The following is a 27,039-nucleotide window of genomic DNA, read 5'->3' as shown; positions in this document are numbered from 1 at the left end:
GGACTAAATTCGACATTTCATCTAAACTGAGGCTGAAAAACTAAAAAGTGGGGCCCCATGTCGGGGCCAACTCAGCAAGTGACGTCATGATCGGAGAGAATTTTGAGATTTGGATGCAGGTGATGAAAATTAAAAGTGCAGGGACCATCATGATTAAAAAAAAAAATCAGGGACCAAACTGATGTTTGCCCCAAAGTTGGAGGGGGCAAACTGAATTTAGTCCTTTGGTTTAATATATTGATGAAGGTTCTTTTTTTTTTGGTATAATGGTGGAAATAGGCCCAGGTAAAACACAAAAGAATAAGCTAGTTAACAGTATTAGTGGTGACTCTAGAATGTGCAACACCAGCAATATTTAATACATGCGGTGACAATTCTGTAATAAATAGAAATATAATGTATATTTAGATAATGACTCTGCTCCGTGTTTTTCCATTATCCGTGTGGAGGTTTGACCAGCTAATTTCACCTTTCTGGTAAAGGGTGAGACTATTTCCACCCTACCAAATGCTTTGTTTACCCTATATACAATTAAATTTTTATCATGAATTCACCTTCAAATAATTTTAAAAAGAAAAAAAGATAGGGACAATGATAAAAGAGGTTATTTTAAAGTGCTTTATTATAATTCAAACACCGCAAATGTTCTCATGATAATTAAGGTCACTTCTTTACAACCTGACACTGAAAATAAAAATAATTACAAAGACTGCCACTGACGGCTCTCTCTCTCTCTACCCCTCCTGTTACCCAAGCTCGTCTGAACCATTATCCATCGGACTCGACCTTACCAAAATCTCTCTCTCTCTCTCTCTCTCTCTCTCTCTCTCTCTCTCTCTCTCTCTCTCTCTCTCTCTCTCTCTCTCTCTCTCTCTCTCTCTCTCTCTCTCTCTCTCTCCAATATGATAATGCGATTACAATCACCGCGATCTGAGTCGCCGTTTCCAATTCGTCGAGGTTTGATCAGACTAGGGCTTTACGACAGCGCGGCGGCGGAGGAGGAGGAGAGCTAGGTTAGTGTTTGAGTTTCTGGAGTTATGTTGATGGTGAAGGAGAGTTCTAATTGGAGTGCCACCGGTGGATTTGCCGCTGAGGATTTTGACAGCGAGGACATGTCGATCGATCTCGATACATTCTATCGCCTTCTCGAGGAAGAAACCCCGGTAATTATCTGAATTGATATTTCATCGTTGTATTTTGATTTAATAATTCGAGGATGCACTACTAGAATTTTGGCCTTAGACATCATGACAATTACATCGGTGAGGAATTCACGCGATGTAAAAAAATATCATTAACATCGATTCCTCAAATACCGATTTCTATGCATATTACTGACATCGATTTTTACTGTTGACCGATGTCTATAATTTAATTCTAAAAGTTAAAAAAACGCGGAAATGACTAAGTTTAAAATTTCAGCACGCGGGGACCAAAATTTTCGTTCCCCACACACACTTGGTCAGTTTTCCCACTCTCTCTAGCAGCCCATTTTCATCCTCACTCACTATCTCTAACAAAACTGGCGACCCGGCCATCTCTCTAGCTCTTCCCCGAAACCCTAGCCCTCTCCTCCTTCCTCTCCCGCTCTCTTTTCACGGCCACCACTACCTCCCTCTCCTCCGCTCACTCCCGTTACTATCTCTCCGGCGCCATGCCTCCGCTGGCAAGCTCTCTCTCTCTCTCTCTCTCTCTCTCTCTCTCTCTCTCTCACACACTTTCTCTCTCTAAAACCCTCTCAGTCTCTCTCTGGAATTGACAAAGATGAAGTCTACGCAGCCTGCAAGGAGAAAAGCTCCTCCGCCTTCAGATCTAACTATACGGCCTTGGATTCAAAGCCTTCGCCGGCGGCTAAGTTGAAGAGTTCGTTGCCGCCAAGGCCGCCGCCGTCAAGTCCTCTCAAACGGAAGCTGGGACGCTTCCTAAGAACTCCGTCCATGAAGCCTCTGGATCTCTTCGTCGAGGTAGTGCTCTGTTTCTTAACCGACCTGGATCTCTTCGTCGGAAACCTTCCCTTCACTGTTGGTGTGTCAATTTGGATTTCATTGCTTGCTTAGTTGCTACTCACTCTTAGTGAGTTTTGCCAAAAGATTCAAACTTCATGGGCTAAAGTTTTGCCAAAATTCCAAACCCTAAATTCATCGAATTCTGCGCTAAAGTTCCGAACTTGATGAGTTTCATTTGCATTTTTCAGTGATTGAGTTTCTGGGCTGCATTCCTCTGCTTCAGCGCCTACCCAATAAGTCTGTGGAGCACTTGTTCTCTACTTCTCTCTCATTTGAGTCGGTTCTCTCGACATTCCTTCTCTCTCTCTCTCTCTCTCTCAGTCAAATTCTTTTCTTTTCTTCTTTTAGATTTTTAAATTTCTATTAAATTGATTTGATTCAGATTTACTGCTTTTAGTTTGCCGATCATTGTAAATATTTAATTTCTCAAGTGAAGTGCTCATTAGATTACTCAAGGTCTCCGGGCTTGAAAGATTTGAACCAATTTGGGTAAAGTTTCCCTGCCACTTAGTGTGCCCGCATTAATGTGAAACCCTTATCTTGGATGGATCATAAATCCTTAACTTACTCATACATCCCTTAAATCTATGTATTGCAGATTCTATATGCATGTGCCTTGATGCTCACTTTTTGTTTGCAGAAAAGCTCATTTCTTTACTAGTTTTTCAGTGTTGTTCATCACTATTGACTTCTTCCATGTTGGTTATCCAAGATCTTCTGGTATACTGGTATCTGACCGCCCATATATTCTGTTCAGATACATACATATTTCAGTTCCAGGCAAGCAGTACAGGTATGTAATCTTCTGAGTTATAAACTGTCTTTGGCATTATATTTTATTATTGCTTTTTAGTTTTTCTCAATGGTTCACCTGGAATTCTTGTGTTAAACTGCATGTGTTCAGGATATTTGCAAACTCTAGTAATAATGGAACCAGTGAGCAACCTCTTGGTATATTACCTCATCAAATCCGTGGTTCTCTTGGTATAAACTTATATGGGGTTTATATTTAGTAATTGGTGCAAATACGAATTACTATTACAACCATTGCATATGATTCAACAAAACTTGTAGTTTTCAGTACTTGTACCTGGTAGCAGTCTAGCAGGCATCTCATTCTATTTCTTTGTGTCAATAAAACTAGAGAACTACCTCTACAATATGTTTTCTAGGTATTGAGTTAGACGACAATGAAATTAGGATTTCATTATGTAAGCAGCAATATATGAGCAACATTTTTCTTTTTGCACAGAAACTGAGGTTTTGTAATATAACAAAGGAGGAGTAGGATAAGGGCCTCTGAAGAATTATTGTTCTCTGTGGACATGGCAGCTCGGAGACTCTCCTCCTTACTCTCTCACTCTCTTTCTGCTGGGTCTGCTTCTAAGCTTCTCTCTCAAGGTGTGCATGACACTACCTTCACCTTTTTATTCTTTACTTTTTGCAGTCTTCTGTTTAGCTCTCATGGGTTTAGGTTCTATACAGCACCTGTGAATCAACATACTTCTGGAATAGTACACATGCTTTGTGAATAAATAAAGTAAATAAAAGCTAGCCTAGTGTTTATGTCTTATCTCAGCAATGAAAGCTTCCCCTGAAACAATAGTCTAATGTTTAGTTTATTTTATTTATGCATGATCTGATCATCTTACAATGGTTGAATATGCAATATTTGATCATCTTACAATGGTTGGTTACTTCTCTTGTCCTCATCGAAACTGAAGGTGGAAGCTCATTCTAATGGTTTTAGTTAACCTATCATTCTATTGCGTTCTATTTAATCCAGTGGAGCTGTGTATTGAAGTTGGTGTTTTATTGGAAGCTTGAGCAGTTTAGCGATTTGTTAGTGCAGGAAAATCAAGGAGACTGCTTTTTGTTTTGAGGTCTCCTTTGTTTGACTAGACTGCTATATTTTAGTACTATAGTTGCACTTGTATATTCGCAGTTTCCTGTCTTATATAACCTGTGAATTTTGCAGGTGCAGGCAAATGGTATGGCAGCATACTTTGTGACATTGACTACATACCTTGGCCTTTGGTGTGGCAGAATATTACTTGCCTGACATACTTTCTCCACCAAATGGTATGGCAGAATATTACTTTGCTTGACAGTTTCTTCTGGATATCAGACTTATATAAGGTAATCATATACCCATTTCCTTGAGCTTGTGTTTTCAGAATTTCAATTGTTCCACAACAAAAAATTTTAGTTGATATTTCATATTATGGCTTTGTAAGTGTTATATATTCTAAATATTCCTTTCATTTTATTTGATGTAGTCATCCATGGAGGAGAAGAGGAAATTGCAGATACCATGCCTAGAATTAAGGCTGCCAAGAATTGTTCTTTTCAGAGAATTGAATTTGTATATTAATTTTAATTTTTTTTAATATGAAATATTGCACTCACCATTGCTGGATAGTGTGTTTTCTGGTGATGGGGCCCTCAGTTTGAAAGTCACCAAAAAAGTGATAGTGCCTTTTTGAGTCTTTGTCACGCTAGCAATGGCAACCCTTCAAATTTTGGTGTCTAAGATGGTGACTATTGCCATTACACACCAATCATGGTTGTCTTTTACTTCAATCCACACCATTGTGAATGGTGTTTATAGCTCAGTTTTGTTGTAGTGTCTGTTTTCGCAGGTTTCTGTCCTCTGTTTTCTTTTAATTAATTAGCATAGAAAATGATCTCCAAAATCCCTAAAAATTTACCAGTATCCAGTTTAGTGTGTTCGCTTAGTGTCTATGAAATTTCATTGAAATCGGAGTAGTTTAGGTTAGGTTTTTATTATTGTTTTGGTTTATGGTCAGAGTCATAGTTAATCTACTTTGTGTTTATTAGTTTAGTTGTTATTCCATCTTCTGTGGGTAATGATCCCTGCTTCCCTATCTTCATTTGTTTATCAGTTGTCAAACTGCTGGGGAGTGGACAATATATCCGTGGATCCACAGCAATTGTAATTCGCTTTCAGATGATGAACAAACTTCGTCCCGTTTCAATACCAGATATTCATCCCGCAAGGTACTCATGCTGCTACTCGTGTTCTTTTGTCTTTAGTAATGCTACAGAAGCACACTTTTCTGGTTGAATTTCCATTAGTCATGTTGGAACTTCTGCTTTTGTCCTTGATATGCTACAAAGATATTGTTTTCCTTACATGGATATCATGTCTTGAAAAGCTTTAAAGGATGCTTTAAACTAGTTGTGTCCATGAATCATGAATTTACACTGAAATTCTACGGGTGCTATTGATGGATACTTGGATGGTCTTCATGTTCTTATCACTATGACCTAGAAACAGATGAGAATAGTTGCCATCAATTGGTATCCTGTGTTTAAACATACCCTCTCAATTTTTTGTTACCGTACTAATTTGTTACCCTATGTTATTGCACTATTAGTGGATTGAGTTAATAACAGATTTGGGTAAATATGGGTCCCCTACTATATCACTTTGCAGATGTGTATGGACAAGGAGATGTAAGTTTCTGTTCGGTAAAGCACATTTCATGTCCTGACATGCTCCAATAAAGAACTAGATCTTTATTTCGGGTCTATTTCGGATTTTGATTTGGTTTAGTTGTGTAATGTGGTTTAATGGTTTTTTGTTGTGCTGGTTTTGGTGTAGGTAGTCTTGAGATGAATGCTTGAAGTATACTTTTTTTGCTGCAGGTCTTGTTGACTCCAAGTCATTTAGCTACTGTCATGTAATATGCAGCTGGTGGTGAGCTATTTGAGAGGATATATAGTGCTGGTAGATTTAGTGAAGCTGAGGTTAGTTCGTCGGTTTACATGTTAGATAAAATCATGACTTCCATGTCAGCTATTCTGAGAATTCTTTTTGTATCATCCAGAACAATGCAAAGTTGTCAGATTTTGGCTTGGTTAAGGATGGGCCAACAGGTGATAAAAGCCATGTCTCTCCTAGGGTGATGGACACATATAGATATGCAGCCCCAGAATATCTAGTGGGCAGCGAAGACTCGGAAAGTATACACCCAAGAGGAACTTGACGAGGTCCGCATTGAAGTAGCTGACTATTTGCAGACTTTGCTATAGATGCTGACTCTACCAAAGTGATTTTGAGTAAGGCTAGCTAGATTTTGTAGAACCATTTTGAAGTAGATAGTTGTACAGTTGCAGGTGAACTAAACTGCATATAGTTATTGCAATGGTCTATTTTGGGCTAGCCTTGATGTAGGTTGGGGTGTTTTTGCCTATTTTTGGAACTATTAACAATTCTGATGTTGGACAGAAATTAATGCAATGCCCCATATTCAATTAATTCAGAATGTCATGTTGTCGAATGTGGATTACAAGCATTTTAGCAGCTATAATTAATTTCTTGGACATCATCTCATATAAAGGATATGATGTATATACACCTGTTTCAAATCAGTGTTAAACTACAAAAACGATGTCAATAAAGAGATAATACATTAGTTTCGAAACTAAAATTGATGTCTCGTTTTTCATGGATAACGACATATTGAGTAAGAAGCGATGTTTAAAAAACTAATCGACGTCGATGTAAACTACAGGGAACGATGTCTAGCATCAATGTGGACATCGATTTACAATTTGGGAAACGATGTTTAATATTAATATTGACATCGTTGTTAACCTAAAACCTGATGTAATATAGTAAAATGGACATTGCTCTATAAAAGGAAACGATGTTTATTATAATAATGTACATCGTTTATACAATATTAAGGAATGTAGATTGAATCTTAAATAGTAGAATATATGGAAAATATGCTTGAACCTCACAAACGGCAGGCAAAATGAAAAGAATCTGATGCCTGATACCATATAAAACATCGTTTCTAATATGAGTAACGATGTTAAAATGAATACTTCTGCTATTGGACCTATACTTCATTAAGCATTAAATGCCAAAATATGAAGGTTTAACAATATCTAAACACACTAATATGTCATCATAATAACTGTTTTACATCGGTTCCATAAGCTTATTCGATGAACTGGACATCGGTTTTTGACCGATGTCTTTTTGTTCGTGATCTTTAACATCACCCACTAAGACATCGGATGGTTTTTTTTTTTAACATCGGTTTTTGGCCGATGTAAAAGGCAAAAATCCTAGTAGTGATGCTTAGTTCTATATCAACACAATGTGATTTGTTAATTTGTTTTTATTGTTGATTCTATGGAAATTCAATCTGTAATTGATATTGAATTATAGGTTTCATTTTGCTAATCGTCAGGAAATTATTGGATACAAGAGTGTGTCTGTGTGTATACCAATCGGTTTGCCTTCTATGCAGAGATAGTGCATGGAACTTGAAAGGATACTAGCTTCATATTGTACATGTTAACATTACAATATCACTGTTTAGTGAAACTTTCTTATTTGAGGTCCTATTTATTTCTCTTAACCTGTTTCTTATCGTAGGTTGTAGGCAAGAGACGTAAAAATTTGGATTTCAATCATGTGGTATTGCATTGGATATTAAGGGTTAGTATTTGTTTCAAAATTCAAATGAATGTATGCATTTAAACTGTTCTGTTTTTCTGTTTCTTATCGTAGGTTGTAGGCAAGAGACTCAATCACCTGCAATGTGAATTTCATTGATTTGTATTCTTCCCATGTAAGTCCTGAATTAGCATTTTCCCTTTGCTTTATAATCCTCTCATGTTCTTCCTGTCATGAGCATTAAATAATAATAAATAAGAACATTTTTTGGTTATGAAATAGAAATCAGCATGGTTTGAATGAGAGTTCAGATTTACTCAAATGGTACAAATGTTTCAAATAAAACAAATCCATCATCTGTCAATTACATGAGCTACTGTTTGGTATATTTGTCTGTTGTTAGATACTTGCTGAGGAAAAGTAAGATAAATAATGCAAATGTTAACGATCACATTTCTTTCTGGAAAATGAAAGATGATTTACTTTTATCAATGTGTGTCGCTTTTGTGGAAATCAAACTATAGAACTAAATGTGATTATAATGTTGCATTATTGTGGTGTCAATGAATTAGGTATTACAGAAAGCAAATGCTCAGGTTTGATGTTTATCAATTTAATGCATTATTTTGACTGCATTTATGTATTACAGAAAGCAAATGCTCAGGTTTGATGTTTTGGAAAAGATTAGGCCTCGGGAAAGGAAAATCTGCTAGGATTCCAAGCTATCAGATTGGGGGTCTTCCCGCACATGCCCTTGTTTTTCTGTTCTGCTAATAGAGTATCTTCAGAGCAATAATTGTCACAATTGTCATGCAGCCACTTTACCGCTGAAGTTGATGTAGAATTCAACGTTGTCCTGTTTGTTCCTCCTACGGCTACTCATGATCTATATGAAATTGGAATATGAGTGTAATGTATTTCAGTTCCTGCTTTAAGATTGTTATTCTGCCTAGTTAAAGAGAAAAGAATCTAACTTTTTGCTCCTCATTTTGCCTATTGTGAAATGGTTGTCTAGACAAATTATGTCATTCAATGTTGTTGTGGTGGTTAGCTACATTTTCTCTAGTTTGTAACGTAGTAGAATTTGAATCTATTCCGATCTTCATTACCATTGTTTCAATCCCTATGACAATTGTGAAAAAGATCCTGATGATGGTGACATGGTCAGTAATTTGGCCAGTGACATAATCATGGATTAACAGTAACATAGTTAATAGCCAAGTCACTGTTAATCACATGTCACTAACTAAGTAACTGACCATGTCACTAACCAAGTAACTGTCAGAAGCCAAGTCACAAGTTAATAGCCAAGTCACTGTTAATCACATGTCACTAACTAAGTAACTGACCATGAATATCCAAGTCACTGTTAATCACATGTTACTAACTAAGTAATTGACCATGTCACTAACCAAGTAACTTTCAGTAGCCAAGTCACAAGTTAATAGCCAAGTCACTAACTAAGTAACTGACCATGTCACATTGCAAGTTGTTGACTATGTCACTGTTCTACAAGTCACTAACACATTTTGGAATTTTCAAGTCATAGTTATATACTTTGTTAAACTATTGTAAGATATATACATAGTCACTGGTCAAGTCACTGACCAAAGGATACATTGCCATGCCCCATACCATATGAACACCATAGAAGATGATGGCTAAACTATTTTACCACAAAAGTTATTCAGAGAACATGAAAATTGGAAATACATATATAAACAACTGAACAATAGATCCTTTGGTCAAAGACCATGCTAGGAACTAATGACTTGAAATATAATTCTTCCCATTATGCAACAACCTGATTGAAAAGCCTTATGCGGATCTACAGAAAGAATAACAAAAGCTAAGTTTAAGTGTTGTTCCAGAAAACATGATAAGTAACTATAAAAGCTGAGACTAATAAAGGATAAACGATAAAAGCTGTGAGAAGTTCTTGTCTCACAGACTCCTCCACAGCCCGGACCAAATTTTTAGCCGACACAGCAAATGATGCCAGCTCTTGCTTCTGTAACCTGCATTAAAATATCGCATCAAGTTCTCTGGTTACTCTTTACTCATCCTACAATCAAATAATGTTTTAATCAGAAACCTAACAATTAACTTAATATTTTGATGTTTCCTTCAAAAAGACAAAGTCATGAACTTGTATCTTATGGTACAACGTTGGCCTAGATTACTGAAAACATGCAAGAATGAGTACTTCGTCTAAATAGCAAACTGGACTACACAAGATTAGTCATGCACACAATGCTATATGAAACAGCAAGAGAACTTTGAAGAGAAAGCCAAGTGCACAACTACTGTTGCAGAGAATTTAACAACACAAGTCCAGCCGTTGCAAGTTTCATTAATCAACCCCTTATCTAGCAATGCAACTATATATGTAAGCAGCGCATAAATCTCCACTGGTCAATTCGAAATATCCATTTCTTCCAGCAAAACTGATTTATTTCTGTTTGGTTTCTACGGATGCCAATTGAAGCAACAGGAATTTAAACTAAAATGCAATATATTGACCAAAAAAAAAACTAAATGTAATATCACTTATACCATGAAGGCATCAACTTGAAGAAGCTAGAACTTTGGCGTACACTAAACTAGACATTGGACATATTTTTCATTTTTAGCCTCAGTATAAGAATTTTAATCTTCTATTTCAAAAAAAAAAAAAAAAAAAAAAAAAACTTACTGTGATATACTGCAATGGTCAATCTGCAATATGCTAGAGCTTCACTCTAGTCTTCCAGCTTCATTGAATTCTGAAGACAAAGATGAATTATTCATATCAAATACATAGACTGGTTTCTTTTCCAAATTGACAATCTTGAACACTCTTCTCCAGAACCATTTGATTAATATATACTTTCTTCCATTATAAATATTACCCAACTACTTTCATTATTACAAGAAAATAATTAAACTCAATGAGCTACCTCCATAATCCCCTCCCAAGTTGGGATCAAATAGATGCAGCAAGGACTAAATAGTTGCCTTTGGATCGGAGTGTCTCGATTGCTTATACAGAGCCAAATAACTTCCTGGTAAGCAAAAGTCGGTCAAAGATCAAGCTGTTCAATATCAAAATATGTAATTAATTCTCTTTCCATAGTACAAAAGCTATTATATTAAGCAACCACTGTCAATCCTAGTGATGACAACGATGGAAAGTATTGTCAATAATCAAAACCTCCAATTGCTAAAATAACATCAGTAATGCTTAAGACAAAGAAAGAAGGATACTAATATAAGAGCCTGCAGACTCGGCAGCTAGACGAACCTTTTCCTGCAATGATTTTATTTTACTTTCCATCTCCCGTATCTCTTATTTGCTCTTAAGACGTCCGCATCGTTGGCATATGAATCCATTATCATCTGCACATCCAAATTGCAAGATATTAGATTGACTTATTATTTGTTTTCTAGGTTAGAAAGTGTCGAACCTAGGAAATCACAAAGGGTTACCAAGGGAATTCCTAAGAAACAATATGAACCAGATATCAAAGCCAAAGCTAAATACCCTATAGCTAATTTTATGTCTAACCATAGGATTTCTAGGTCACATGCACTTGTTGTTGATCAATTATCTACTGTATCTATTCCTAGTAACGTGCAGGATGCATTGACGGATCCAAAATGGACAAAGGCGATGAATGAAGAATTGGAAGCTCTTCAAAAGAATGCAACATGGGAGCTAGTACCTATGCCGGTTGGAAAGAAGACTGTAGGATGTCGTTGGGTATTTACTGTGAAGCTTAATGCAGATGGAACTATTAATAGATACAAGGCGAGGTTGGTTGCCAAAGGATATACACAACGTTATGGGATTGATAATGAGGAGACTTTTGCACCTGTGGCAAAGATTAATACTGTCCGGATTCTAATCTCACTTGCAGCAAACAAAGATTGGCCCTTGCACCAGTTTGATGTGAAGAATGCGTTTCTTAATGGGAATTTGGAAGAAGAAGTGTACATGGATGTGCCCCCAGGTGTTAAGAATTATCCAAGTGACGTTGGCAAGGTGTGTAAATTGAAGAAGTCTTTGTATGGCCTGAAGCAGTCTCCAAGAGCTTGGTTTGGAAGATTTTCAAAGTCCATGAAAGCCTTTGGATACAGACAGAGCAATTCTGACCATACCTTGTTCATCAAGCGCAAGAGTGGTAAGATTACAGCTCTTATTGTGTATGTTGATGACATGATTGTTACAGGGGATGATCCGAAAGAGATAAATGAATTGCAAAAGTATTTGTCAAAGGAGTTTGAAATGAAGGATCTGGGACAACTGAAGTATTTTTTGGGTATTAAAGTTGCAAGGTGAAGAAGGGGATTTCACTTTCACAGAGGAAATATGTTCTTGATTTACTTGCTAAAACGGGGATGCTGGACTGCAGACCCATCGAGACACCCATTGAGACGAATCACGGACTTGCTATCTATCCTGATCAAGTTCCAACTGATAAAGGGAGGTATCAACGTCTTGTAGGAAGGTTGATTTATCTTTCACATACTAGACCTGATATTGCTTATGCTGTAAGTGTTGTTAGTCAATTTATGCATTGTCCTAGTGAAGAGCATATGGATGCAGTCTTTCGTATTTTGAAGTACTTGAAGATGGCGCCAAGTAAAGGGTTACTGTTTCAGAAAAAAGATGAATTGGAAGTTGTTGGGTACACAGATGCAGATTGGGCTAGTCATAAAACTGACAGACGTTCTACATCTGGGTACTTCACTTTTGTTGGAGGGAACCTTGTCACTTGGCGTAGCAAAAAGCAAAAAGTTGTTGCCAGATCAAGTGCAGAAGCTGAGTTCCGAGGTATGGCACACGGAGTCTGTGAAATGTTGTGGATTCGTAATTTCTTGAAAGACCTGGGATACAAGCTTAAAAAGCCTATGGATTTGCATTGTGATAATACAGCTGCCATGGAGATTGCACATAATCCAGTTCAGCATGATAGAACAAAGCATGTGGAGGTTGACCGTCATTTTATTAAAGAAAATCTTGACAGAAAGGTTATTCGCTTTCCATTTGTAAACTCAAAGGAGGAATTAGCTGATATTCTTACTAAAGGAGTGTCCAGGAAGGTATTTGACAGCTCAGTTGACAAGTTGGGCATGATAGATATCTATGCACCAACTTGAGGGGGAGTGTAGAATCGCTGTAAATCTGTATGTAATTAGATTTTTATTTAATTAGGATATCCTGTAATTATGGAAAGATTGTTTCCTATTAGAGTTAGACTACTCATTTGTACTTGTATATATACCCTCATTGTGGGATGAATAGAATCATCGAATTAACTCTGAATTGAAGTATTCTTTTCTACTCCTGGGTCACCGGGTCAGTTTGCAAGTCACAAAAGTGACCCAGAGGTCACCAGGTCAATTTGAAAACTGTGCCCATGACCCAGAGTGTGGAAATAAACATAAAAAGTAGTGAATAGTAAGTGACTTGCTAACCCAACGGGTGGACTTGCTCCAAGGGATGGGTTGCTTAATTTTTCCCAACTCGACCCAATAAAATTGAAGATTACTTGAATTTTATACAAAATTGCTTGATTATTGAACTGTATTTTAAGCATCAGCGTATGCACCCAACATGTTTTAGTACGTTTAGCATCAATACACCGAATTTCAACTATTATATAGCAGAAAAGTTCTACTGTTCTACTGTATGTTAATTTATCAATACATCAAACCAATTAATTCAATATAGAGGTAAACTGACTTTATGCATTCGTAGTCTGACTTGGTTTAATCTCGAATTAGTTAACCTTTATATCGAACTAGTCTACTATTTATTGAACCTTTTTACTTGATGTATGAGTACCTTAATGTACATTTCATGAATCTATTAACTTGAATTTTGAGTTGAAGGTTTAAATTAGTTGATTCTGATTTAGAATAAGTAGTAAACAATACTAATCGAAAAAAGTGTATTCCTACTCTAATTAAATAATGTTAGTAAATTTCGTATTGAGAATAATTCATTCCTATACTAATTTATTTTTCTCTCCACATTTAGGTTGTCATTTGATTCTTGTATTCTCTATTCAAGTAAACAAACATGCCATAAGATATATGTTTACAATAAAACCAAAACAAAAATGTCATGAACCAAACACCACCCAACAATCAGAATCCAGATCATGCATTTTCAACCAAATTGATAATTAAAACACTTGTTTAGCATATTTGACCTGAATCTGTGCTGTGCAAGTTACCACTCATGTTTGAACTACGCAAGTTCACCACTTAAAAGCATCTTTAGCAATGCTAGCCATTTTTGAGTCAAATTTCAGTCAAAATAGCTCAAAAATCATTTTGGCTAGCCACTTAATTTAGAAATACATCTGTATCAGTGCTCTCTATTTTAGCTAATTTTGAGTTTATATTATTTTTCAAATGAAGATTAAATAGTTTAAATGTATTTATAAATTACATAAAGTAACCCAAAATGAATGTTTTAAATTATAGAGAGCCTTATCTCACTCTCTATATTTAGGAGCGAGATAGCTAAAACTTATAATGAAGAGCCACTTAGGAGTTTGGTGCAGCTGCTAAAATATATAAAAAGCTAAACATGCTCTCTAAAATAGCTAAAGAGCCAAAATAGAAACTCTACTAAAGATGCTCTAAGAGAGTTACACCCAAAAGAGAATTTAATTCCTTCTGATAATATGAGACTCACTATTGTTGGCAAAAGTAAAATGTATACAGTATACGCATGTGATTGGGATATTTTGAAGAGTTGCATAGAGTCAATAAACAAGTAGAATTGATTTCATCCTATAATCGATATGACATGTGCTGATTGTCAAAGCAAGTTTGATAGGAGCATAAATGCTACAAATATAATGTGCAATACTTTACACTTTTCATAGTCCTTTAAAAAGTCAGTTTTAACTTTGTTTTCTTTTTAGGTAGTTCGTGGAGTGATTCAAGAGAAATAAGAGCTTAAAGGGAGCAACGAAGCCATGAACCATAAAGTAATGATGCAGAGGATTAATTTTGATCAAAATTTTAGCCAGAAATCACAAGGGAAGTCCACGGAAATCGTTGTGCAAAACAGTTGCTGCAAAGCAGAAAACTACAGTTTCAGAATCAGCTTTCTGGGAACGGTTTTGAGGAGCAATTATTGCATTCTTCCAGCTGCAGCTATGCATAAAGGGCCAGCGGACCTTGAAGACATGATGTTATACTTCAACAAGAGCCAAAGAACTGGTCAGAAGAGTCAACGAGGCAGCAGGAAATTAAATGCAGAGCAGGCTTCCCGATAAGGCAGAAACTGTCAGCTTTTCACGAAGCTTTTTGGGAGATCTTTTCCGGCGATTTAATTGGAGTTTTTCCAGAAGGTTATTGATCAATATAGAAGATATGATGTCATAGAGAACGTGGGAGTCAAGAACCATCCAGAAACTTGTCAAGACGAAGTCGTTCCTTGTCCAAGAACGAAGCTTCAGAGTCAGAAATTGAATCCTAGTCAAAACAGGACAGTTTGGCAGAAATCTTCTATGGACGGATTTCTTGGGCATTTTTGGAAGGTTATTGCTGCTGCAAATATGAAGGAGAGTCTTATAATGATTCATCAAGAATTTGGGAAGATTATTAAGCCTTGAAAATCATTTAATTGTGCACCAATCAGAGTAATCCTCAACAATGTTTTAAAACGCTGAAGGCGTACCCGAGGCGTTTTCGGGAGAGCCTTGCAGCCTTGAGGCATAAGGCGCATAAGGCGTAAGCCTTACGTATAAATCACATATATTCATGTAATTTCTACTCTTATACATACCACATTATGATTCAACCAAAAGAACATTACTAATTGTCATTCACTCACAATAAATGAAGTACTAGAAGCATATGATTCAACAAAATTACCAACATAAAATGAAATCAAGGATTTAAAGTTCAAACACCAAAGATCAAGAATAAATGAGAACTATAGTTAGAAGTTCAGGAGTTTCTTAGGCTTATGCTTCTCAAGTATGAGATTGGTCAATTAATGTTGTAATGCACTTAACTTATTCAGAAACAAAGTTCAGTCATTCTCAATTCTAGGTAAAAGTACAACAATTGTGATTCTCAATTCTAGGTAAAAGTACAACAATTGTGAAATTTAACAACTTCAAATTGATGTGCGAGTTTCTAACTTAAAGCGGGAACCAACAGAGATAGAATACAAAACTAACTTTCTCTCCAAGAAGCAAATCATACCTATTTTATGGTGGCAGTATCCTGAATACACCCCCAGACCAATTAGCAGTTTCTCAAATCTTAAAACTACTAGTAACTTTCTTTCAGGCTAACTCATGGAACAATGAATTGCCGCATTTCTTATTTCTACAAGTTTAGATAGCTCTACAAGCCTAATGTTGATAAAGAAATGTAAACTAGATAAGTGTGTGATCCTAATTCCTTCCTTTTATCAACTGAATAGAGGGTTAAGGCCTTCCTACCAGACTTGCATTAACAAAATCTATCCAGACGTGCAAAAACTAAAGACTAACCCAAGGAAAAGCCTGTTGCTTCCCTAGTATTACTGTTGTAATGCAGTAAACATAAATTCAAAAACAAAGCTCAATGTGATCAATTCGAGGTAAAACAATACACATTAGAGTCTATGTAAAACAATAAACACATTACAGTGCAGTAAACTTCTGCAACTTCAAACAAGATGCATGTAAATCTGTAACAGGGAATTGACCAATGGAGATTGAAAACAAGACTAACTATCTAGTACAAAAAGTCAAGAAGGAAAGCTAACCTATTCAATGTTGGCAGTTGCCAATGCGGAATCCCTGCGAACAGGGCGTGTCAGCTTGTTGACATAAGAGGAGTTCCACTCCCCTCCATCCGCAGCATACTAATCTCTGACATTAACACCACAGTATAATCAAACCCCTTCTCCCTCATTTTCCAATGGGATCACAAAATCTGCAAAATTGACAGTAACCCACAAACAAGAATATCTAAAAGATCAAAATCTGCAAAATTGAGTAATTGACAGTAACCCACAAACTATTGCAACCAAATTAATGGGGTTGCTGGACATATATGATTGTCTAGACAAGAACAACTCAAACCCAAGTAAATATAGACGGGAAATCGGGAATCATACCTTCAGAAGTTCAAATGGCATGTTGCGAATCCAAGTATCCAACTCCAATACCTTCAAATAGCCTGTTGCGAATCGACCTCCAATCAAGCTCAAATTGACTGCTGCGCAGAGAGGGGTAGAGGGCTGAAATCGGGCTGAAATCGAACTCCTAACTCGAACTCTGGGTTAGGGATCGAATCGCTACCTTTTGGAACAGAGAGGGGCAGAGGGCTGAAATCGAATTTGGGGTAGCAGTCGCGACCTAGAAGCCTTTAAACCCATTCTGTTTCAAAACGACGTCACTTCGCATTTTTTCTGCGCGTACGCCTTTCACGCCTTGGAGGACGCCTTTCACGCCTTGGAGAACGCCTCACCAGCGTCGTCGCCTAGCCCCTGAAACACACTCATTTTCAGGCCAGAAAATCGCTTTTTGCGCCTCAGGCGCGCCTTGAGGCGCGCTTTTTAATTCATTGATCCTTAAGCAACTAGGGGAGGCTTTCAAAGCAGAATTGGAAAAGGAAACTTGGGCGGTGTTTCTCATACACATATGGCTTCTGCAAACGTTGAAAATCACCACCCTACTGCGCCATTTTCTGCTCCCAAACCCTAGCACACAAAGTCTTGAAATTCCCAAGTCCTCCAAGAGCAAAAACCGTGCACACCATCATCCATCTTCATCAAGCCTTGCCGCGTACTATCTTGAAGGGAGTTCTTGCGTTCAAGGCTGCCTAAAAGTGAATTCGTGGCTCTCATCTTCTGCCCTTTACGGTTTTTATTTTCTTGTAATTCAAACTTATATGTTTCTAGTTGTGAATTTTGAGACAATGTGTGGCTAATCTACTTTTGTTAGGGGCGAGGTTTGAAGCCCCTAAGATATGTTTTTGATAATATTTTGATTCCTAGTTTCGTGATTGCTTTGTTGTGAAATTGTTTATTTGGTTTTGGTTTACAGATAACTCTTGCATGTTTATGTTTTATGAATGCGCACATAAAATATTATGATCATGTGAGTGGGGCTAGAAATAGGTATTTTAATCTCCTAAACGGTTAATAATGCTTGTTTCAATGGTAGTAAAACCTATAGGACAATAGGTGAAACCAAATAAAAAGGATTGCATGCTAGGTAGGCGTTCCACACTTGTTTTGCATACTTGTTTCGATCAAACTTCCACATGTGATTAATGCTTAGAATGAATTGTTGATAGGATAGCGTTCTATACCTTGATTGTTTATTCTAAAGGCTTAGTAATTCTGCGTTCATCTTGCTTAAGTAATCTAGGGAAGTAATAAGAACTTATGCATGTATTCATGGTTTGTTCTTGATTGAAACCTTTTTCACGACTTAGTAATTGAAACTAGGATGATAAATTTGTCTCAAGCATGTTTTGGTGGTGGATTTCCGAGTTCCTAACATCTTCATCATATCTTTCAAACCTTAAACTCAAAATCATTTTTCTTTTCTTTGTTTTCTGTTTATTTTCGTAGAAAAACCACAAACCCCCAGTTTAGTGTGTTTCAGGATTGCAACGCCTCTGCAATCCTCCTATCTGTCCCTCCATCTTTCTCTCTTTTCTTTTTGTTGTTTGACGTTTTCTTTGGCTTAGTTCAGATTTTGTTATTCTTTTTTTTATTTGTTAGTTTTGTTTTGTTTTCTTTTCTTTTGTGTGATTAATAAAGTTACCCTCAATCTCTGGCATCGAACGATCCTTGCTTATCCTTTACTACTGACGACTACATCATTGCAGGGTTAAATTGAGCGTCTATTTTGGGCGTATCAATTTTTGGCGCCGCGTCGCCGGGGATTGAAAAATACTTATTTTTCACATTGTTTGTTTTTATTTTTGTATATATTTTGATTTTTAGGATTTATATATTCTTTTTGTATATATTACTAACTTCAATTTCTGTTTTGTTTTTCAAATGTGGCATCAGTCTTACGAGGTGTGCTCCATATGCTCCATGGTTGGTCATTCAATGGAGACATGTCCAAGCATCCGATATGAAGGATACTATGATCAAAATACGTACCATGCTTGGAGGATTTCATGACAACCAACGGCATTGGAATAATTATTGTGCACCTCCACACAATCTGGCATGGGATAATCCTCCTTATTCTTCCTCGATTAACTATCCAAACATGCAACAAGGATCTTTCAAGGAGTTTGACGCTTCCCCATATTCATACCATGATTATAGGCCACCACCTCCTCAAAACTCAGGTATGTCTAATAATTATGATGAGATTATTAAGGAACTAAATGCTGCTACTCAAGCTTTGATTCAGGAACAGCAAGCTCGTGAGGAGGATGGTGATTGGGCAGAAACTCAAAGGCGTTGGGAGACCTTCATATCTCAGGAGCACCCTCCTACACTGATGACAACTTTAGGGGAGCTCTTGACAACTATGGTTTTAGGTCAACCTCATGAGGTATTCAATTATTCAACATGTGATGAGGATGTAGCAAGAGATTTGGATGAGTCTTATAAGGAGCAACTCAACGTTGAGACTTGTGAGCATGTTGAAGTACACTACATGTCCGAGCTTGAAAAGTGGGAAATGGAAGATCCCTTTGATGATGAGGAACCCTACAATGAAGGAAGTAAAGATGAGCTTCATGCAAATGTGTCCCAAGTGCCTGAAACAATCATGGTATCACATGAAGATCCAAAAAGTAATGAGACCACGAGGGACGATTGCTTAAAACAAGATTCCATCAAAGCTCTTACATTTGGGCCTTTATTGCTAGCACATGGAAGACCATCTGATCCTTCAACGCCTCATTCAAGCTCTACACATGTTCTCCCCATCCAAGCAATGGTTGAGTTTGTTGATCATGTGGAGATGGTCATAAGTGAACATCTCAAATCACATAAGGATATCATTGTAGCCATGATTGTTGAACTTAAGAAAAGAAGGAGACAATGGAAGAAGAGAAAGAAAAAGAGGAGCATCAAATCATATCTTTCCATTGCTCCCAAGTTACCCAAGTTGCTATCAAGGGATCATGAAACATCTTTGAAGAGGCTTAAGCATCTGATCGAACCGCGGCCTAAGCCTCCTGATTACTCTTGGTGAAGAGCCACTTCGTCTGGCTGAAAGACGTTAAACTCAAGCGCTTCTTGGGAGGCAACCCAAAGGATGCTTTATTTATTTCTTCATTTTATATTCAGTTCCTTTTGATGTGTTTTGTGTTTGTGCAAGGTCATAAGGTTGTAGAGAATGGTGAAAAGTGTCACTGTTGTAAAAACAGAGTGCCGACCATACAGTCAGTCTACTTTGGATGACTGAAGTTTTTAGCTCCGATGGAACCAGTAGACGTATCTTATATGCATCGAAAGATCTCTGAGTCTAGTTTATGTTGGTTTTTACAGAACTGGATTCGGAGTTCATATGCGTTCCCAGTTCCAGTTTGAATGCAGCAAGGTCAGCCCAGGAAAACAGGAAACTGTGCAGTTGTGTTACATAAAAGGCCCAAAAAATCGCTTCCATTGGACCAGGGATGCTCCCTCTATACAGGTTTGAATGGGTAAAGGTCACTATCAGATTTTCTGTTCGTTTTCCTGCTCTTTCTCTAACTTCACAGGGCTATAACTTTCAACCCACTTGGAGTTAGAAGGTGTTCCACATATGCACAGAAAGCTAGAAACGTCAAATTTCACTTCCAAGTGGTCTCTCAATCATCTGACGCTGCATCGAAAAGTTATGGGATCTGGAACATGGGCTGCCGAGACAAAACTTGTGGGTTCCGAAGATGCAACAAGATGATTTCTTGCCTCTGTGCCCTCACTTACTTCTTCCTTGGAGTCAATTTAGCCTGGAGCTTACGTTAGGAAGTCAAGGCCTTATGGTCTTGAGGTTGGGGTCTTTGTTGTCATCTCCAAAGGTCGTGAGCATGGGAGGTCTACAAGGGGGAGATTTTCTCTACACTTTTTCACTTTTCTTCCTTTGCATCTTGTGATTTTCTTTCTTGACACTTCGATTATGCATTGTTTGATTTAATTTGCCATACATTGAGGGCAATGTATGATTCAAGTGTGGGGGAAGGGAATTTGTCAAATTTGAGTCTTATAAAAAAAAAAATTTGCGTTAGTTATTTTCTTTCTTTTGGAGTCTTTAGTTCTTGTTTTCAGTTTTTGCTTTGTTTTTCGAGTCTTAGGTTGCCTCTCAACTGTCTAGGATGAACTTAATCTCTGAAATTATGGATAAAAGAGGATCACAATATTGAGATGATCTTAAAATAATTCTTTGGTTAATTACAATATATGTAAAGCATATGATTGTGTAGTAGATGTGGTTTTCGTTGACCTTGGTATAGAATTATGAGCATGTTGATGATGAGTGTGATTCATAATAACCCTTGTGAGAACTTGAGCCTATTTGCCATTCTTTGTGAGTGTTTATTAAAAAAAAAAAAATTATACTCCTATTTTCTTGGCGATGCTTAGTGATCTCATTATCTTTCTCTTTGATTGACTGCTTGCCACAGATTAAGTTTAACGGACTCTAGAGCTTACTAGAACTTGCTTTTGTACTGGTCGAAACTTTTATCAATACATGTCCCTGATTTCGGAAAGGATAAAGGCACCTAGGAACTTCCACCAAAGCCAAAAATAGCCTGTGTCCCCATTTGTGTACACAAGATGTACAACCCCTTAGTTCAACCCCTTTGAGTCTACGTTTAAACCTTTTTCTTTCATCACCTTCAAAATCCTAACCCTTAAACCTTAGTATAGTTATATCCCGGCCCTACCCTTGTTCTAAGGATTTAGTGGAGCTAATTCATGAGACAAACAAGATTTTGAAGGCACTACAGAAGAGATGATGGAAGGAAGCAAGTGTGGGGGAATCAAGACATACATCTTGAGTTAAAAAAGTGTAAAAGCCTTGCCATAAAAAAAAAAAATTTTGTTATATGCCGAAAAAAAAAACAGAAAAAGAAAAAATGGACGACAAAGAAAAAAAAAAGTGAAAATATGGCTAAGGCATGAGATGGATTGATGTATGGAATTGGTTTTCTAGTTGTGACTACAAGAGGAGGTTAGAATGAAGCAAGGGCCCAACAAAACGACATCTGGCTCTCAATAAAGACACACATGAAGCTCAACGTTGCAAGATGTCTTGGTGACTAAAAGAAGACGTCTCAATGCTTCAATTAAGGCTCCACTAGGTTTTTAGAACACTTTGTGATTTTTCCTCACCCTTTCGTTTCTTTAAACCCCTAAACCTTGGCCCCATTACAACCTTGAATTAAGACCTCTTTGATCCTTAAGATGGGCAACCTTTGATCAGTGGAGATTGGCTACAAGAGTTGAGCATATGGTTCGGTCCGTTCGGCAAGTAGTTGGTATCCTTCATGAGATCGAAAAAGAAAAAAATTATTGCATATATTTTGACATAGCCTTTCTTTCTTTATATATGTGAGCTTTTTGTTTGTCGAAAATATTATCATCTCTCACATATATTTGAGTGAAAAAGCTTTTAAGCATTAACCTTGATCTGAGAGAAGAAAAAGTGATGAATCATGTGAGGTTTGAATCATACTTGTTGGATACATGTTGAGCTCCACCCACCACCATTGTCACATCCGTGTCTTACATGCTTATATGAGGAATATATGTTTTAATTAACTCTCGAATTACTCATGATTGACTCTTGGTTGCGTGCTAATCTTGATGCTATGAAAGTAAGAGATTTCTGAGACAACAATGTTGAAGGCATAGTTTGTTTTGAGTCTTTGTTTTATTTTCTTGGTTTTGATTTTGCTAAGGGACTAGCAAAAGCTAAGTGTGGGGGAATTTGATAGGAGCATAAATGCTACAAATATAATGTGCAATACTTTACACTTTTCATAGTCCTTTAAAAAGTCAGTTTTAACTTTGTTTTCTTTTTAGGTAGTTCGTGGAGTGATTCAAGAGAAATAAGAGCTTAAAGGGAGCAACGAAGCCATGAACCATAAAGTACTGATGCATAGGATTAATTTTGATCAACATTTTAGCCAGAAATCACAAGGGAAGTCCACGGAAATCGTTGTGCAAAACAGTTGCTGCAAAGCAGAAAACTGCAGTTTCAGAATCAGCTTTCTGGGAACGGTTTTGAGGAGCAATTATTGCATTCTTCCAGCTGCAGCTATGCATAAAGGGCCAGCGAACCTTGAAGACATGATGTTATACTTCAACAAGAGCCAAAGAACTGGTCAGAAGAGTCAACGAGGCAGCAGGAAATTAAATGCAGAGCAGGCTTCCCGATAAGGCAGAAACTGTCAGCTTTTCACGAAGCTTTTTGGGAGATCTTTTCCGGCGATTTAATTGGAGTTTTTCCAGAAGGTTATTGATCAATATAGAAGATATGATGTCATAGAGAACGTGGGAGTCAAGAACCATCCAGAAACTTGTCAAGACGAAGTCGTTCCTTGTCCAAGAACGAAGCTTCAGAGTCAGAAATTGAATCCTAGTCAAAACAGGACAGTTTGGCAGAAATCTTCTATGGACGGATTTCTTGGGCATTTTTGGACGGTTATTGCTGCTGAAAATATGAAGGAGAGTCTTATAATGATTCATCAAGAATTTGGGAAGATTATTAAGCCTTGAAAATCATTTAATTGTGCACCAATCAGAGTAATCCTCAAGCAACTAGGGGAGGCTTTCAAAGCAGAATTGGAAAAGGAAACTTGGGCGGTGTTTCTCATACACATATGGCTTCTGCAAACGTTGAAAATCACCACCCTACTGCGCCATTTTCTGCTCCCAAACCCTAGCACACAAAGTCTTGAAATTCCCAAGTCCTCCAAGAGCAAAAACCGTGCACACCATCATCCATCTTCATCAAGCCTTGCCGCGTACTATCTTGAAGGGAGTTCTTACGTTCAAGGCTGCCTAAAAGTGAATTCGTGGCTCTCATCTTCTGCCCTTTACGGTTTTTATTTTCTTGTAATTCAAACTTATATGTTTCTAGTTGTGAATTTTGAGACAATGTGTGGCTAATCTACTTTTGTTAGGGGCGAGGTTTGAAGCCCCTAAGATATGTTTTTGACAATATTTTGATTCCTAGTTTCGTGATTGCTTTGTTGTGAAATTGTTTATTTGGTTTTGGTTTACAGATAACTCTTGCATGTTTATGTTTTATGAATGCGCACATAAAATATTATGATCATGTGAGTGGGGCTAGAAATAGGTATTTTAATCTCCTAAACGGTTAATAATGCTTGTTTCAATGGTAGTAAAACCTATAGGACAATAGGTGAAACCAAATAAAAAGGATTGCATGCTAGGTAGGCGTTCCACACTAGTTTTGCATACTTGTTTCGATCAAACTTCCACATGTGATTAATGCTTGGAATGAATTGTTGATAGGATAGCGTTCTATACCTTGATTGTTTATTCTAAAGGCTTAGTAATTGTGCGTTCATCTTGCTTAAGTAATCTAGGGAAGTAATAAGAACTTATGCATGCATTAATGGTTTGTTCTTGATTGAAACCTTTTTCACGACTTAGTAATTGAAACTAGGATGATAAATTTGTCTCAAGCATGATAAATTTGTCTCAAACTGTTCATTGAATTTTAATTTTTTTTATTTTAAAATTAAAATATATTTGATGTAAATAGATGATAATAATGGAGATTTATGGATAATTAATGTCATAATTATGCAATTTACTATTTTTCTAATATTTTCGGTGGACAAATTATGAGCCACCTACAGTTACCGACAATTTATCTAGAAATAAGTGAAGCCACCTGTGAGCCCCGGAAAAATTTATCGATGAGATCGTGTGGAACAATTTGACGACTTCGGTAATTATTAGGGTCTTCGGAAATAAGTATTAGGATTTTTCACAAGGTGGAATCTCCAAAGTTTGTTTGGAGTCTATAATAAAGTATGCGACGTTACGAGTCTGTGAGAATTTTCGGGGAATTTTTCCGACACCGGAACTATGTATTTTGAATTTCAGAAGTTTAGGAATTATGGAAATTCATTTTAAATAAAACGAAATGCTCTGGCATGATCTGGACCGTTAAAAAGTCCACCGCTTGATCAGCACCGTTCTTCTGAAATGAAACTCAGGCTATAAATAGCCCTTAGATCGAATCACCGTCCCAGATCATTCCAGAGACGATCAGAACTCTCGACCCGTTTCTGCTCCTCGACGACCCGAAGCCACGACCCGGACAGAACTCCTCCTTCCGACCACCTCTCCGCGGCGAACCACCGGCAATAGCTTTGTCTCGCCGTCGCCTACGTCCCTGCGTTCTCGGATTGTACATGCATCGACGGTGAACAAAGAATCGACGACGAGAAGCTACGGGTTTTCTGGCGAAGTTCCTGCAATCTCTGGCGATCTTCGGAGCTGCATGAGGTACAAAAGTTGATTCTCTCGACGTGGTCCATGTCTTGCTAAGTTTAGTTTTTGAACTCGATCGATTGTTGACTGATTGGGTTTCTAGGTTAGCTTCATCAGCGCGTCTGTTTCTCTTCTCTCTCCACAGACGTCACCCACGTTTGGGTGTGGGCCGAGCTAGCACAGGCCTTGGCTGTGTCAAGGAAAATGTCATCCTCTTGCCTTTTTTCTTGACTTCGGTCAAGAAAGTTCATCCTTTGCCCGGTCAAGCTTGTGTTGGTGGAAGAGAGATTTTGGGGTTGGCCGGTCACCACCTCACCAAATCCATGCTTTGCTCGGTCAAAGAGGAACCGGTGGACTTGCTCTCAGGTTTGTTTCTATAAGACTTCATTAAGGTATTGGAGAATGTTAAAAGGTATAATTCAGTGCTCATTGCCCTGCGCCCTCATAGATTAGGGTCTCCTTCCTAGTTGAGATTAAGGGTGATGATAGATTGATTACTACAGTACTACTAGTGCAACTAGTTAGCTTCATCTTTGTCAGGATAACAATCTTTTGTGAGCTTGTGAAGATTGTTAGAATAGTGATTACATTGTTCATTGTTTTATCCGTAACTTTCTTAATACCGTACTCAGTTGTGTTTATTATAATATTAGCTGTAAAGTAGAAATAGTAGCAGCATTTCTACCAGCCAATGCTTAATTGTATGTTAAAGAGAAAATTCTTTTATAATTTTAATTCATTAACTGTTTGAGATTCAATAAAGATTTGAGAGCGATTTTTTTTCCCTACTGTTCTAAGTTTCTTTATTCAGTATAAGTACGTGAAAAACTAAGCAAAATATTAATCAACAAAGTTTCATTAGCTCTTCAGAAGCAAGGCTGTGGGACGTACTTCATTCCCATTTCCTTTAACGAATATAGGTTTTATCGTAACACATGAGTTGAAATGTCAACTGCATGTGTAAGGAAAGTAGTGTGCTGTCTCATCAAATTGCAAGCCCCATACTCAATCCCTGATCACAACATGTCAAAGACTTTATTCCAATGTCAAACTTATTTCATTGGCACATGATGTACTTATGTGCCAATAAAATCAGATTAGTACCACCGTTACCAAGACAAACATATAACGCGATGTACTTATGAACTTAAATACAGAATGTCTGTTATCCTTCTTGATATGTATTTGTTAACTGCTACACCCAATTTAATGAACCAAACAATGCAATTAAGTGATACCGTGAAACCACAATAGAAATGTTGTACAGCGGCCGCCTCTCTCTCTTGTTTCTAGGGTTAGGGTTTTGGCTTTCTGTGCAATTTTCAACTGATCCGCTATGAGTTCTGTTGATACCATGGCCGCGCATCTCGCCTCCTCTCTTGCAATCGCCGAGGGGAAGGGACAAGTGGATCTTCGTCCGCCACAAGGCAAGGGCTTAAGGCAGCCGGATGTTTTTATGGTTGGGAAACTTCTGACAACTAGGGAGTTTAAGGTGCGATCGTTTTTGGGGATGTTTCGTTCTGCTTGGAGGGTGAATGGCACGTTGCAGGTGGAGGAGGCAGAGGGCCAACGTGTGCTCTTTACCCTCTCGGATCCGGCGGACCATCTTAAGGTTTGGAAAGGGGCGCCATAGGGTTATAACAGAGCCCCTGTGGCATTGGCTGAATATGATGGAGTGGTTTCGGTGGAAACGGTGCCATTGATGAAGGCATCATACTGGATCACGCTGCAAAACATACCTCCTGCATTCTGATCAGAGCGAATCATGATGATGATTGGGTTTACCCTTGGTGACTTCCAAGAGAATGATAAGTAAGGCAATAAAATGGGGAAATATCGGATCCAGGTTGAGATCCCCTTTTCTCGACCTCTGCCATTTCAGAGATGGTTTTGGGTGGAGGACACGGTGGAGTTCCTTTGCAAATTCTGCTAAGATAAACTGTTTAGTCGCTGTGGGGTTTATGGTTTTATCACTCATGTAGGGCTGCCTTATTCTGGGCCGGCTTTAGATGAAGATGAAACCACGGCGACGCGTACAGTGCTAGCTGAATCGGCGGTGATGCAGGTGAGGTCTGGATTGCAGCCAGCGCATGCAGTGATGCTATTGGGCTCGGGGTTCTGCTAGCTGCAGCAGAGTCAACTCGGTTTTT

The 27,039-nt window shown here is 37.7% G+C and overlaps 1 protein-coding gene and 2 long non-coding RNA genes across 15 annotated transcripts; 2 read left to right on the top strand and 1 right to left on the bottom strand.

Annotated features, from left to right (window-relative positions):
- The first annotated feature begins 1,210 nt into the window (after positions 1-1,210).
- Positions 1,211-6,298, top strand: LOC133717432 (uncharacterized). 12 transcript variants are annotated; one of them, XM_062144143.1, is made up of 9 exons: positions 1,447-1,964; positions 2,195-2,799; positions 2,911-2,957; positions 3,259-3,407; positions 3,985-4,145; positions 4,286-4,371; positions 4,913-5,027; positions 5,679-5,780; positions 5,861-6,298. In XM_062144143.1, the coding sequence occupies exons 4-8, from the start codon at positions 3,332-3,334 to the stop codon at positions 5,715-5,717; spliced, it is 477 nt and encodes a 158-aa protein (XP_062000127.1). In that variant the 5' UTR covers positions 1,447-1,964; positions 2,195-2,799; positions 2,911-2,957; positions 3,259-3,331; the 3' UTR covers positions 5,718-5,780; positions 5,861-6,298. The 12 variants fall into 12 exon arrangements, 10 of the variants coding, with proteins under 10 accessions (XP_062000136.1, XP_062000127.1, XP_062000126.1 ...); XM_062144142.1 differs by having other exon boundaries at positions 2,911-2,990; XR_009849621.1 differs by having other exon boundaries at positions 1,452-1,964; positions 2,195-2,495; positions 2,764-2,799; positions 4,286-5,027.
- Positions 6,299-7,145: 847 nt separating this feature from the next.
- On the top strand, positions 7,146-8,512 carry LOC133713954 (uncharacterized). Its single transcript, XR_009848366.1, has 3 exons — positions 7,146-7,467; positions 7,561-7,621; positions 8,096-8,512. It is a non-coding gene; the product is annotated as an uncharacterized LOC133713954 (long non-coding RNA).
- A 7,542-nt stretch (positions 8,513-16,054) lies between these two features.
- LOC133713991 (uncharacterized) lies at positions 16,055-16,895 on the bottom strand. Of its 2 annotated transcripts, none has more exons than XR_009848386.1 (3): positions 16,752-16,895; positions 16,568-16,668; positions 16,055-16,383 (listed from the first exon to the last, which is right to left on the bottom strand). It is a non-coding gene; the product is annotated as an uncharacterized LOC133713991 (long non-coding RNA). The 2 variants fall into 2 exon arrangements; XR_009848387.1 differs by having other exon boundaries at positions 16,568-16,665.
- Positions 16,896-27,039: the final 10,144 nt, after the last annotated feature.

The sequence above is a fragment of the Rosa rugosa genome, chromosome 6 (genome assembly GCF_958449725.1).
Source record: "Rosa rugosa chromosome 6, drRosRugo1.1, whole genome shotgun sequence".
Lineage (NCBI taxonomy): Eukaryota > Viridiplantae > Streptophyta > Magnoliopsida > Rosales > Rosaceae > Rosa > Rosa rugosa.
Note: the sequence above shows the minus strand (reverse complement) of the source record. Positions and strands in the feature narration are given on the sequence as shown.

Excerpts from the sequence above, each read along its gene's own strand:
- LOC133717432 (XM_062144151.1), top strand. The coding sequence starts at position 3,332 with ATGGCAGCTCGGAGACTCTCCTCCTTACTCTCTCACTCTCTTTCTGCT. Across the intron at positions 4,372-4,912 it reads CTTTTCAGAGAATTGAATTT|TTGTCAAACTGCTGGGGAGT; the intron begins GTATATTAATTT and ends TTTGTTTATCAG. Across the intron at positions 5,028-5,678 it reads CCAGATATTCATCCCGCAAG|GTCTTGTTGACTCCAAGTCA; the intron begins GTACTCATGCTG and ends TTTTTGCTGCAG.